At 42.0% G+C, this 13,922-nt stretch overlaps 1 protein-coding gene across 1 annotated transcript in view; it reads right to left on the bottom strand.

Annotated features, from left to right (window-relative positions):
• LOC114037386 (scavenger receptor cysteine-rich type 1 protein M130-like) overlaps positions 1 to 12,933 on the bottom strand; it is a gene marked incomplete at its 5' end in the record, with an annotated part of 31,046 nt that extends 18,113 nt beyond the window's left edge. Inside the window, 6 exons of the mRNA XM_027854229.1 lie at positions 3,516 to 3,830; positions 4,629 to 4,691; positions 5,027 to 5,341; positions 5,427 to 5,741; positions 8,755 to 9,075; positions 12,528 to 12,933. Of these exons, the coding sequence (XP_027710030.1) occupies positions 3,516 to 3,830; positions 4,629 to 4,691; positions 5,027 to 5,341; positions 5,427 to 5,741; positions 8,755 to 9,075; positions 12,528 to 12,933 (1,735 nt within the window). The remainder of the gene's footprint in view (positions 1 to 3,515; positions 3,831 to 4,628; positions 4,692 to 5,026; positions 5,342 to 5,426; positions 5,742 to 8,754; positions 9,076 to 12,527) is intronic.
• Between the last annotated feature and the right edge of the window lie 989 nt (positions 12,934 to 13,922).

Raw genomic sequence — 13,922 nt, 5'->3', positions numbered from 1 at the left:
ATTTGCCCCACAAAAATTTTCTCTGTGAGGTAACTGGTGCTGTTATTTTCCCAACAACTACCAAATATCTCTGAATTCAGTCTTCCCCAGTTTTCGGATTCTAAGTTCTTTTCATATAGATGAATGGGAAGTCATCAAGAAAAGGACACTGAGAACCATTATTTGGACAGATAGGAGAAAATTCAAGAGGGAAAGGAGTGTTGCACAAACCCAGAAAGAAGCAGCATTGGCAAAGCTCATTCCTGTTCTATTCATTTGCCTGAGAGGGGATTGTCAGTACTCACTTACCAAAATTTGAGTCAGTCCACCCACTCTGCCCCTTGCTCATATAGGTATTTAAGTGGTAGAGCCCGTATGTGGTAGTTCCATTGCAATGATAAAAATAGATTGTTATTGAAAAACTGAAAAATCTGTTTCATTTCAAATGTAGTTGTTGCTCTCCACTTATGAATAGGCATGGGAGGTTCTGTTCTCCCCTCTACTTCCCTTCTTTGTCCACTGTAGTATATTTTGCTTGCTTTTTTAAACCTAAACATTTCCTTTATCCCAATTTTGGTCTCAACCACAAAGACAGCAGAGGTTAGCTAAAGATAAACATAAAATTATATAAGTATGTATTATTATATATAAGTATAAATATATATATATATGGTGATTAAAGTAAAGGATTTATTGTAATCTGCTTACAGTCATTTGCAAAGACAGACATAAGTTTTTGCATAAAGATATAAATTGATTTTTTAAAACTAATTTAGTGTGTTTTTAATTTAGTTTTAATTTAATTCAGTTATTAACTGAAACAAGAAGTTTCAGTGAATTATGAATTATACCAAACCAAGATTTTTAAGAGCAATATGGTACAAAAATAAGAGCCAGAATGCCAAACCTCAGTCTTGATGGTAGGAATTTTCCTAACTAGGAACCAATAGCTATTGAAGTAATACTCCTAAGTTTTCATCTGCTGTTAAGTCATTTTTCAGCTGTGTCTGACTCTCCATGACCCCATTTGGGGTTTTCTAGGCAGAAATACTAGAGTGGTTTGCCATTTCCTTCTCCATCTCACTGTACAGATGAGGAAACTGAAGCAAACAGGGTTAAGTGTTTTGCCCAGGGTCACACAGCTAATAAGGTCTGGGGCTACATTTGAACTCTTGAAGGTGAATCTTTCTGGTTCCAAGCCCAGTGCTCTATCCATTGTGCCACCCAGATGCTGCACTTTCATCTGATATGAACAGTCAGCAGAAAAGGGCACCTCCTGGACCTGAGGAGCTGTTGTAGTAAGCTATATACCCCAAAGACAGCTAATTGTAACAGGATCTGGTTGATCACATCTCCACAGAGAAGAGAGGACAGGGAGGAGAGCCCTGTGTTGCCATTGCAGTGACACCTGCCCCCACAAATGTCATGTTCTAATATCATGTTACTTCCGGGTCACCTATAAACAATTGTTGCATTGCATTTTAAAAATGCAGGACCTCACTTTCTGACAAAGCTTTTGAGGCTCAGCCCTTTGTCTACCTTTACAATAAAATTATAGAATATTCAGGTTTACATTGACATGGTTTGGAGGATTTGGTATTTTGTCAGATGATTTTTCTACTTCATCCTCCGCAATTGATTTCAGAGTGGAGAGCTGTGAGTGTCTTCATGATGGTCAGTTTGCTTGCACTTTGAAGCCCTGCATATTTGCCTGAGAACCAAGGGTCCCATGACATTATGGCTCTTCTCACCTCATGGCCCTGGATAAAGTTCATTCTGGACATTCCTTAAGTGTGAGTGGACCTTCTATGTCACTACAGCTTCTTTTGTGTCTTCTGATTGAATTCCCAGTGAGAATGTCAATGTGGATGGAGTCTAGATGCTCTGGGAGTGTTTGGAGTCTTTGGCTATCAGACAAAGATCTTACACTTGGCTAAATCAATGATCATGATATAGTTGAGATAGATAGTCCAAAGTCTGTGTGATTCTTAGTCCCCTATGGTCCCTTTCCTATAATTCTGCACCATCGCTGCAGAACCTAAGTGGTACTTGAACAGACTGAAATCCATCAACTGGAAAAGAAAATTTCAATATGTAAATATCTCTGGTTTCCTCTGTTGAAAAAACAGAAGATCTTTCCTTTTCCTAACTTTGTTGGATCACCATAACCATCCCATGGTTACATTTACATTTTAGCTCATTCTTTGAAGATTTTATATTTGCACAAAAAGTTTTGGTGTAATTGTTAAATGGTCAAAGACATGAACCAGAAGTTTTCAAATGAAGAAATCAAAGCTATATATAGTCAGATGAAAAAATGCTCTAAATCACTATTGATTAGAGAAATGCAAATTAAAACAACTCTGAGGTACCACATCACACCTATCAGATTGGCTAATATGACAAAGGAAAATGATAAATGTTGGAGGGGATGTGGGAAAATTGGGATACTAATGCACTGTTGTAGTTGTGAACTGATCCAACAATTCTGGAGAGCAGTTTGGAACTATGCCCAAAGGGCTATAAAACTGTGCATACCCTTTGACCCAGCAATACCACTGCTAGGTCTGTATCCCAAAGAGATAAGAAAAGCTGGGGGGAGAGGATCTATTTGAACAAAAATATCTATAGTGACTCTTTTTGTGGTCACAAAGAATTGGAAATTGAGGGGATGCCCATCAACTGGGGAATGGCTGAACAAGTTGTGGTATGTGATTGTAATGGAAAATTATTGTGCTATAAGAAATGACAAGCAGAATGATTTCAGAAAAACCTGGAAAAATGTACATGAACTGATGAAAGTGAAGAGAGCAGAACTAGGAAAACATTGTAGCAGACAGTTACAATGTACTGTTAGATAATAACTGTACTGTTAAACAGTAATAGAAATATTGTATGATGATCAGAGGTGAATGACTTAGATATTCTTAGCAACATAGTGATCCAAGACAATCCCAAAGGATTCATGATGAAAAATGCTATCTACCTCCAGAGAAAGAATGGATGTTGTCTGAATACAGACTCAAGGATACTATTTTTCTCTTTCTTTTTCCTTCCTTCTTTCCTGTCTGTTTTCTTGCACAAAATGACTAATATGGAAATGTTTTACATAATTGCACATGTATAACTTACATCAGATTGCTTACCATTTCAGAGAGGGGGATAGGAGAGGGAAGGAGGGATAGAATTTGGAACTCAAAACTTTAAAACAATTGTTTTTACATGTAATTGGGGGAAAACAAAACATTATTTTAAAAAATGCTTTGGTGTCTCATATCTTTTATAAAGCACATTTCTTGAATTTGATCCTGCTACCTAAAAAAGTCAGTGACCCTGAGCCACTAAACAATTTAGTACAGGCAAGGCAAACCTATATTCCAAGGACTCTTTGTGCCACTCAGGACACCCCTGTCTGGACAGCCCTATGTTGACCTCACCCAAGACCTTCTCTCAGGTGATTCTCACTCACTTGCCTTCATCCTCCCTCAGTCCCTTCCCCTTTAATAGGATATTTAATAGGTAAATTCAGAACAGACCTGAGCAGAGCACCCCTGCATCTTCCTTGTGCCTGCATTCATGCTGTCCCCAGTTTCTTGAGGGACATTGCCACACACTGGATTCATTCCCGGAGCAGTTCATATCATCCAACCAGATGGGCCCAGTTCCTGCTCCAAAATGAGCACAGATGGTGGCATTGAGGGCCACTCCACAGTTAAGCTGTCTGCATACCACCTGGGCATCATTTAGGTCCCAGGAGTCATCACAGATGGTGCCCCAGGCACCCTCATGGTAGACCTCAACTCTTCCAGCACAGCGATCTCCACCATTCACAAGGTTGATCTGCCTCAGCCCTACGGGGAGAAATGTCTGTTGAGAAGCAGTCCGGTCCAAGCCTTTTGTAAGTGGTGACAGTGCACAAGGCATTAGGATTTGTGCTGATAATAACAAGTTAAAAAACAAAGCTGCCTTGAAGGAGTTTCTCTTCTACTGAGGGAAATACAGCAGGCCACCCGATAATAAGTCAGATACTGGGGGTCAAAATTAGGGGTTCTGTCCAAGGTAGTATGAGACATCTGCTTCAAGAGAAGCTTAGAGATTGTAAGAGGTGAAGGTGATAAAGTAGAACATTCCAGGTTTGGGCCAGCTTGGGAAAAGGCGTGAAGGCCTGAAGATGTAGGACCCATGAAGGGAAGTGAGAAATGGTAGGCAGGACCTGGCAGCTTCAGAAAGGCTTGACCTTAAGTCTAGCTGAGGAGGTTGTTTTTTATCCTGATGGCTCCACTGGGAACCATGCAGGATTTTTGAGCAGGGAAGTGAAAGGGTCAAGTCTGTGCCTTAGGAAGATGATTTTGGCAGCTGGGTGGAGGATGTGCTGGGGAGGGGAAAGACAGGAAGCGACTTGAATCCAAGTGAGAAGTGACGAATGAGCCTGAGCTAAGGAAGTTGCCATCATGAATGGAAAGAAGAGGACAGAAGTGAGTGAATGGAAAGCCTGCCAAACTCAGCAACTGTTTGGCTATGAAGAGGACTAGGGCCAGGAGCAGCCTGAGGAGACAGAGGGGGAGTTGGAGGTTGTGCAACTGGGTGCTTAGCAACCTAGGCTGCACTAGCAAAAACTGAAGTTTCCTGGTGCTGCTTGAAATTCTCACCTGAGCATGAAGGTGACTGAGCCTGGGCACCTTGGCACTGGAACTGAGCATCCCAATGATTTCCTGCAAACACAAATCCTTTCAGCTCCATTTGCACATACAGGGGAGGAGAAGGCAGATGATCGTGTGTGTGTGTGTGTGTGTGTGTGTGTGTGTGTGTGTGTGTGTGTGTAGGGCTAGATGGGGTGGCTGCATTAGATATAGAGGAAGGTCCAGCCCCAAAGGCAAGTCCTTGTCCTCTGGGGTCCCTCTACTTGTTCTTGAGACTCCTTCCCATGGAATTCCTTGACTACATAGACTCTTCTCAGATTTGCCTGCTCTCAGGGACAGGTCTCTCAGGAAGGATACCTGGTGTCCCTCTGCTCCTGGACCCCAAATGGAAGGTTCTCTTCTCTTACCTGAGCAGTTCACAGAAGCAATATTTGCAGGGGAACAAAGTGGGGCTCCCAAGGCAGTCATTGGACAAGTCTCCAGGTGAGGCTCAGTCCCTGAGCAATGAAATGTGTGCCTCCATACAGGACCTCTTGCTTTTCCAAAATACTCTCCTGTGGGGACTGAGACAGCGACTCCACAGTCAAGCTGCTTGCAGAGAACATTGGCATTGGCCAGATCCCAGTGGGAGCTGCAGAGGGCTCCCCAGACTCCCTGGACCTGGACCTCGACACGCCCCTCACACCTGGAGCCACCATCCACCAGCTGGAAGTCTCTGTACCCTGGGGAGAAGATGGAACTTTAGAGAAGAGCCCATGGCCCTGGAAGCCAGGGTAGAGAGCAGGCAATTTGTTCTCTGACTCTCACTTGAACAGATGATGCCAATGGTCCCATCAGAACTGCATTTCCTACTGTGAATGGGCACTGTAGGGCACAAGGTGACATGGGACTCATTGCCTTGACACTGTAGCTCCTCAGGCAGGACCTGGCCACCTCCTTCTCCAAAGTGAGCCCCGTCCAGGACGGAGACAAGGGTGCCACACTGCAGCTCCCGGCACAACACACTGCCCGTCTGCAGAGGAAAGTCAGGACTGCAGACAGACACCCAGCCGCCTTGGTGCTTCACTTCCACTCTCCCAGAGCAGGCAAAGTCTCCTCCTCTCAGTCGTGGCTGCATGTGATCTGTGAGACAAGAAACCTCCAGTAAAGACCTCAGTCCCCCTTAGCCTGCGTTGCTAGGGAAAAGCACACATCTTTTTCTTGCCCCCTGCCCCGATCTTCCAAGCCTGGTGGGCTTGGGCCAGGAACTTCCCTCCCCACTTCTCCCCAGCCCACCCAAGTTGCTGCTACCCTGAGAGCAATGCCTCTGAGAGCCAGTGAAGCCTGTGCTTTTCACTGATGCCTTCCTTGAAAGCCCATTTCTTCTACACGCATTCATCGAGCACCCTCTGCATCCAAGACATTGTGGAGAACACACGACTTGAGACCTCAAGGCTCTGACTATCCTGTAGACTTTGATGCCAATTGTACCAAACACAGGACCCCTAACACAGGAAATCTCTTGGAATGGAAGAATCAATAAAAAAATAGACTAATTTGCTATTGCCAACTAGGTAAATTATGAATTCCTTTTCCCAACTCTGAAGGCACTACACAGGCTGGTTCCCTCCCTCCCGCCATATTTTAATTGTAACAAGTATAGTAATAATAATTGTCAGCATTGGTTTGCATAGGATATCTAACTTGATCCTTACAGCAAACTCTGTGCAGTAGGAGATATTATTACTACTATTTTACAGAGAAGGAAACTGAGATAGAGAGGAATGAAATGACTTGTCAGAGTCACACAGCTATTCAGTATCTGCAGTCAGGTATGAGCATAGCCCACCTTCACTCCATGTCCAGCCTCCCAGCCACCATCTGGTGATGTCTGAATGGATCCATCCACCAATCTTCAGTTGCCAAGGTGATCAGTAGGTTTGAGTGTTTAGGGACTAAACCTAGTTCTTGGTCCAAAGGGGGACTTACTGGCCATCCTGCCCAGTCAGAAGTGCTGGTTAACCCTTGTTAGGCACAATTACAGGCCAGCACATGTGGACTGTCTGTCTTCTGCCTCTTTTCCTTTGGTGACAGGTAGTTTATACTAAGTACACCTTGGTAATAACAGTAGTCACAATAATGGGCATTTAAGTAGCATTAAGTAGCATGATCTAGATATGCACACTCCCATTGGAACCTCAGAACAATCCTGTGGTACTACAGGAATTATTACTTTAATTTTACAGTTGAGAAAATTGAGGCTGAGAGAATTAACATGACTGTATTTCGACCTACTTTATCTATCTGTCTGTCTATCTATCTGTCTGTCTGTCTATCTATCTATCCATCCACCCATCCATCTATCATCTCTCTATCTATCTGTCTGTCTATCTTTCTACCTACCTACCTACCTACCTAGCCATCTCTCTATTCATGGCTTTGAGACATCCTGTACCCAAATAATTTCCATATTTCTTGTGATTTTCTATATACAACTGTATTCTCTCATTGTGTACTAGTATAACTTAATGTTTGATCTCTAACCCTAACCCACTAGGCTGCCCAGAACAAATAGATGAAGGAGTACCATTCCTAATAGTTAAGAGTTTTGTGAACATACTGCAAATAGGCCTTAGCAAGTGACCCTCCCCTCTTAGACAAGAGATGAGGACTAGTTATTGCTGTCTTCATGACCAATCCTTTCTTTAGTGAGATTACAAAAGGATGCACAGCAGAGGGAACCAAGTTATTCATCCTTGTTTTGAAGAGTTGGACATATCTGTGCCCTACATCAGAGTCCAGAGGTCCAGGGTTACCTCAGTAACCTTTTTCTACCATCCCCATTAAATGAGTCAATCCTTGTGATGACTATGCCATGAAGTTCCTGTCCCCCAAAACTCAAAGAACCTGGACCAGTCTCCTGGACCAATACCACTGATGGCTCCTATTCCTCATTGATGGAACTGTTTTGACCAAGGCTCAGGACCAATGGAGGTAGAAGGTATTTTTCTGTGGTCATCAGTTCAGTGTAGCTCCCTCAAGTCTTCATTAAGCACCCAAGCCCCTGTCTTTCCTCTGACTTGCTAGGTACTGTTGACCAGGAATTCTAAAGGTCTGCATCAGTCATAGAGTTGGTCTTCAGGATGCCTAAAAATCAATGATTATTGCACAAAATGAAACTAGTCCTATTCACATATTATTGGAACTTATGGAGTGAGTTTTGAAATATACCTGGAAGAGGTCCATCAGAAGCACTGACCAGAAAATGAAGGCATGTCCTTGTGGAAGGCACTGGCATTGCCACTGAATGCCTACATGCCTGCATTACTGACATTGGGTGTGGAAGTCTGTGAATGGGAGGGGGTGTCTCTGCCAGGGGACCTGATACTTCTCTCTTGGGGGACCTCTCTATAAGTCTCTGTACCTGAGTGCCTCCAGCCTCCCTTTCTGGGGATGGGGGAGGATCTATTTCTCTGGGTGACTGGAAATGGAGCAAGTTGGAGGAAATGAGGCCAAGTGAGGCAAAGGCTGAGGAATGGGCAGGGTTAGTTGTGTCCTGACATATTGGTACTGAATCTTGCTAATTGTGAAGCCATTCCAAAGAGTAGTGCAAACACAACTCCTTCCTCCACATGTGGAGGGCAGGATAGAGGGAAAGAGAAGGTCTGCTTGGCAAAATGGTCTTGCCATGGGAAGAAAAGTCTGGGGTTTGTAATTTGAGCCTGATTGGGTCCCAGGTGCCTAGGACTGTGTTGAGACCAGGAACTCAGAGATAGGATGTTTGCTACACACACACACACACACACACACACACACACACTTCTCTTTTACTAAATGACTTCCTCCAAGCCCTTAACGACTCACAGCCTAGCTAATATCTCTGCGTATGTAAGATTAATGACTCAGGCTTGTTCTGTTGCTAGAGCCATCAAGAAGGTGATGACTATGGGGCAGGGGCTGAAAGACAAGGTACAGGACCAGGGGAAAGATGATCCAGAGATTATTCAGAATTGCTCAGAATCAGGATGATTGGGATAAGCTGAGATCCTGGGAAGAACCTTGCCCCAGTGGCCAATGGAAGCCTCAAATCCTTACTGACTGCATTGTTAGGAGCCAGATTCCTCCTGTGGGAATGGTCTCTGAGATCAATACTCACCTGAGCAAATGACAGCAGCCTTTTCATCCGCATGACAGGAAATCTTTCCCCATTCCCAATTCCCACAATCCCAAAAAGATTCCTCTTTTCCATAGCATTTGATTCCACTGATCCAGATGTGCTCAGGGACGTCTTCAAAATTGTAGTCCAAGGGGATGCTGACTGCAACTCCACAGCCCAGCTGCCTGCAAACCACCGTGGCTTCATCCAGTGACCAACTTCTTCTGCACACAACTCCCACCTCCTCACCGACTCTCACCTCTACTACCCCTGCACATTGGCTGCTTCCCCCAAGAAGCCTCAGCTTCAGGGCAGATGGGTCTGTAAAAGAGACCGGAATTTCAGTCATTGGCTAGCCATGAGACATGCCTTGACCATGAGGGAGCCAGTCCCTGCAGAATATGCAAAACCCTGCCACCCTGACCCTGGGGACCTCAGCTGGTCTGTTGGCCATGTCTACTGCTCCTCCATCACAGTGAGGCATCAGAAACACCACACTCTTCCAACAACTTGGGGTACAGAACTATTTTTGGAGGAAATGATCAGGTGATATTGAGAACTCCTTATTGTCATGGTTGGCATACTGGCTTCTATCACTTGAGGGCTTAGTAGATCCCATATAACTTTTGAGGGAGAGGTTTCTGCTGATGAATGGGAATGAAAATATTTATTCAATATCTTTTTATAATATTGGATTACTTAAAAAATCTATTTCATCTGTTCTCAATCTGTACACTTTATATTTTTGTTAAACATTCATCATTTTCCTCTGAGTTATTAGTTTTGTTAGCATATAGTAGGGAAATAATTTTTCATAATTTCTTTTATTTTTTCTTCAATTATGATGAATTCATCTTTTTATTTTTGTATAAACAATTTGACTTTTACCTCTTTTAAAAATCAGATTACCTAACTATTTATTTATTTTAAAGGTTTTTTTTTAAAAGAACCTCACTTTTATTTATAAACTTAAAGTGGTTTTTTTAAATTTTATTAACTCTTTTCTGGTTTTCAGGATTTCTAAAATTTTTAATTGGAGAATTTGTTTAATTCTGGATTTGTTTTCTCATTTTTTAAAAAAGTGCACGTCCAGTTCATTGATTTGTTCTTCCTCTCTTTTGAGAGGAAGATAAAAACATTGAGAGATTTAAATTTTCTCCTAAGGATTTAGCCTCATACCACAGTTGTCTCATCACACGATTGTTTCATCATTGTCATTTTCTTTAATGCAGTTTTCTATTGTTTCTGTATTATGTTCTTTGTCCCACCAGATTTTTAGAATTATTTAGTCTTCAGCTATTTTAAATGCTTTCTTTGAAAGTCATTCATTGTGAATATTTTTTTTTATTTCATTGTGATTAGTAATATATATCCTTAGTATATCTCCTCTCCCATACATAGTCATTTTTGGTAGCAATGTCATGTACAGTTGAGTGTATTTACATTCATTTCTATTGCCATTCAGTAATCACAATAGATATCTCCTCTCTAAATTTCATAGTTTATTAAGATCCAGAACTTTTCTTTTTTATCTCTTGGTTAAATTTGTCTAGGTTTAAAGGAACTACATTGAAGTTCTTTAATAGACATAGGAGCAGACAAAACATGTTTGTGTTTCACTCTAACCCCAGTTCTAGGGAAGCAAACAGTCCATTTACCAAGGGCATTATTTTATGAGTGTTTGCTAGATTTATAGATGCCACATCACTCAGCCTGAAAAGAAGGAGGAATAAATTTCCTGTTACTTTCCAGAGCAGAAGTTGGTAAACATCATCAAAATAGTCCACAAATAGAATTAACGTTGCAATGCTGTGCATATGATATACTGTATTGAAAAATTAATTGACTGTACTTTATGTCTCTACTGCTGTCTCAGTCTGGAACTTCCTTTGGTACCCAGGACCTCCTTGCCCTGGAATATCCTACTGTCCCCTTTGGCGTGGTCACTCTGGAATCTCTCTCTGCAAGGTCCACCCCTTGTCTCCCATTGGTGAGCTCCACCTGGAGCTTCTGTTTTGTGAAGGACCCCAGGCTTGCCTGCATTCTTTCCCCTCCTGGCCTTTTTCCTGACTTTCTGGATTTCAAAATCATGTTCCTGCAATGGATACATTTATCTCTCTCTTCCTTTTTTTTTTTTTTACTTTCCTTTTGTATGTTGTTTTTTCCCCCCATTAGAATGGAAGCTTCCTGAGGGCAGGGCTCTCTTTCTTTTTTCTTGTAATTATATCTTAAGCACTTAGCACCATGCCTGGCAATTTAATAAATGCTTGTTTCTTCCTTCTTTCCTTTCTTCCTACAATCTGTCCATCCTTCCTTTGTTCCCTTCTTTCTTCTCTTCCTTCTTTCTCTCATTTCCTTGATATGACTGTTTCATTTTTGTCTCTGTGTCACTCACATCTTATTTAACTCAGAAAAACAAAGCACGATTTTAAAGGCAATCGTCCAAGGAGAGGTTTCAGAAATCAGTGACGTGGGTAATTGTCTTGATCCTGGCTTCCAGCTCACCATTGGTTTGCAGGTACAAGTTTTACTGAAGAATTTATGGATAAAGATAGATGTTAACAGTCTCTAAATGACCCCAAGTAGTCATAGTTACTTATCTTCTCTCTCCCTGTCAGTTCTGAGACTTTAGGATTTGACAGTGTGCATGAAGAGAGCTATACACCAATCAAAAATTCCAAGAGCTGAGGGACTCACCCTCTTTGGGGTGGTAGTAGTGGCTTAAATAGGGTCTCTAGACCAAGATATATGTGCAAAGTAAAAGGCAGAATGTTTAAGTGGGCAATGATCCCACAGAGGGTTGTAAGAGTTCCTCATCTCCTGTCTCCATGCCTTTGTACAAATTGTCCTCCATGACCTCAATGCACTTTCTTCTCACCCTCAAGCACTATCTCTTCCACATGGCCTCTCCTTGTCTCTTTGGATGCCACTGCTGCTCCCCTAAATGATTTTGTACCTACATAAACATGTACACATTTTCTGTCAGCCAAATATAAGTTTCTCAGGGTCAGGACTCTTTCGTTTTCATCTTAGCAACCCTGGTACCTCATGCAGCCCATTGCCATATAGAAAGAGCAAGGGATTAGCAGATGGACAGACTCCATGATGTACCCCCAGAAGGTGAGGTGGTTTAGAGGAAGGTCTACATAGAGTGCTGATCTAACAAGAATGTGTACAAGGCCTTGGACAGGAATCACACAGGATGGAAAGGTGTGAATGGATTGGTAACTGCCCTGATGGAGGGACCATCTCTATGGTGGAATTATCCTAGGCACCTACCATAATGTCTTGCACAAAATAGCTGCTTAATATTTGTTAAGTTATTGATATGAATACTGTGATGTCCATTTTGATATTTAAAGACATCTCAATCATATCTTTATACTCTAACCCTTTGTCTCAGCTCATGAATTATGTGTTTCTTTTGATATCTTGAGTCCACAACCTTGGGGCAGGTAAGTGACACAGTGGACAGAACACTGGGTCTTGACTCAGGAAGACCTGAATTCAAATCCAGCCTCAGAAATTTGCTATCTGTGGGACCCTGAGCAAGTCACTGAATCTCTTTATGCTTTAATTAAATCAAGTTTAAAAAAAAAAACAACCTCCCAAGGCAGTTGTGAGGATGGAATAAGATCATATTTGTAAAGTGTTTAATACAGTGCCTTGCACAGAGTAAACACTTGCTAAGAAGGAACAAATCATCTCCCAATGATTTTTCCCCCAAACAGCTCACCTTCCTTCTAGGAGGTGCCCCTGAACTGGGGCCTTACCTGAACACATCACTCCAACATCCTCATTGTGTCCACAGTCATGGTTTTTCCATCCTCTATGTTTGCAGTCCCAGAGAGCTGACTCGTTCCCATTGCAGGAAATGTCATCAAACCAGATGTGTTCAATGTCATCACTAGCATTAACCCTAAGCAAGGCATTCATAGCAGAGGGACACCCTGCTTGTCTGCACACCACAGCCCCAGCATTCTTGTTCCAGTTGTCATCACAGACTGTCCCCCACTGGTTATTTACTCTCATCTCCACTCGCCCTGAACAGGTGCTTGTTCCACTCCCTAGTCTCAGGGCCAGATCTGCTCCCTCTGCAACAGAGATGCACAAACATGTCAATGATGGGGAAAGTTTGGAGGCAGAAGTGAATGGACCAGTTCTATTGAGGAAAAGGACCTAAGATGAAGAGAAGGACCAGGTGAGAAGCATAAGAGAGAGGCAAAGTGAATTAGGCCTTGACTCGTTGGTTTATGGTTTTTCAGAAAAGGAGTAGTCTTTCACCCAAGTATAGTGGGAGGCCACATCATCACATGAGTAAGGTCAAAGGTCAAAGAGAGTTGTCCTGGAGTCTCTGAATATCATACTTCTGTTCTGACTAACTTTCTCCCATGAATCAATCTCCTTGTTCCAGACTGCATTTCATTTTAAGTGCCACAAATCTATTATCTGGAAATTTGTGTTTCGATAAAGCAAAAGTTTCTAACCATGTTTGTGTCATGGGCCCCTGGCCATCAGTCTACTGAAGGCAATGGGACCCTTTTCAGAATCATGTTTTAAATGCATAAAATAAAATAATAGTATCACAAAAGAAGCCCATTATCTTAAATGGTTATCAAAATATTTATATCACCAAGTTCCTGCACCCTGGTAAAGAAGCCCAGTATTAACAGAATCCTGGTATAGAAAAATGTGCCTTGATCAGAAACAAGTGAATTCAGTAGGCCAATAAACAAATATGTAAAATACTTGACAAGAACGGATGGGAAAATAGGAAGAGTTTAAAACAGACAGACAGATAGATAGAAAGAGAGATAGACAGACAGACAGACAGACAGATAGATAGATAGGTAGGTAGATTGAGATCAGCATATAGCATAAGTTTCAAATGTATACATAGCCTAGTCAATCAATTAATAAACATTGAATAGGTTCTTCCAACGTTAAAGGAACTATACTCGTCTCTGGGCTTACAAATAAAATAAGGAGTCATTTCCCTCAAGAAAATGACAGTACATCGATAAAAGACATGTACACATATAAATATGTAGAAGGTAATGTGAGGGGTTGGGATGCACTAGTAGTTTGAAATGATAAAAATTAGAACAAAAAGGAAGAAATTACCTTTTATAGCCTTAGCTAGGGGTAGAATTCTTAGTGAAAAAAGA

This window comes from Vombatus ursinus, unplaced genomic scaffold (assembly GCF_900497805.2).
Source record: "Vombatus ursinus unplaced genomic scaffold, bare-nosed wombat genome assembly UNPS02010394.1, whole genome shotgun sequence".
NCBI lineage: Eukaryota > Metazoa > Chordata > Mammalia > Diprotodontia > Vombatidae > Vombatus > Vombatus ursinus.
The sequence above is the reverse complement of the archived record's forward strand: the minus strand, read 5'-3'. Positions and strand labels throughout refer to the sequence as shown.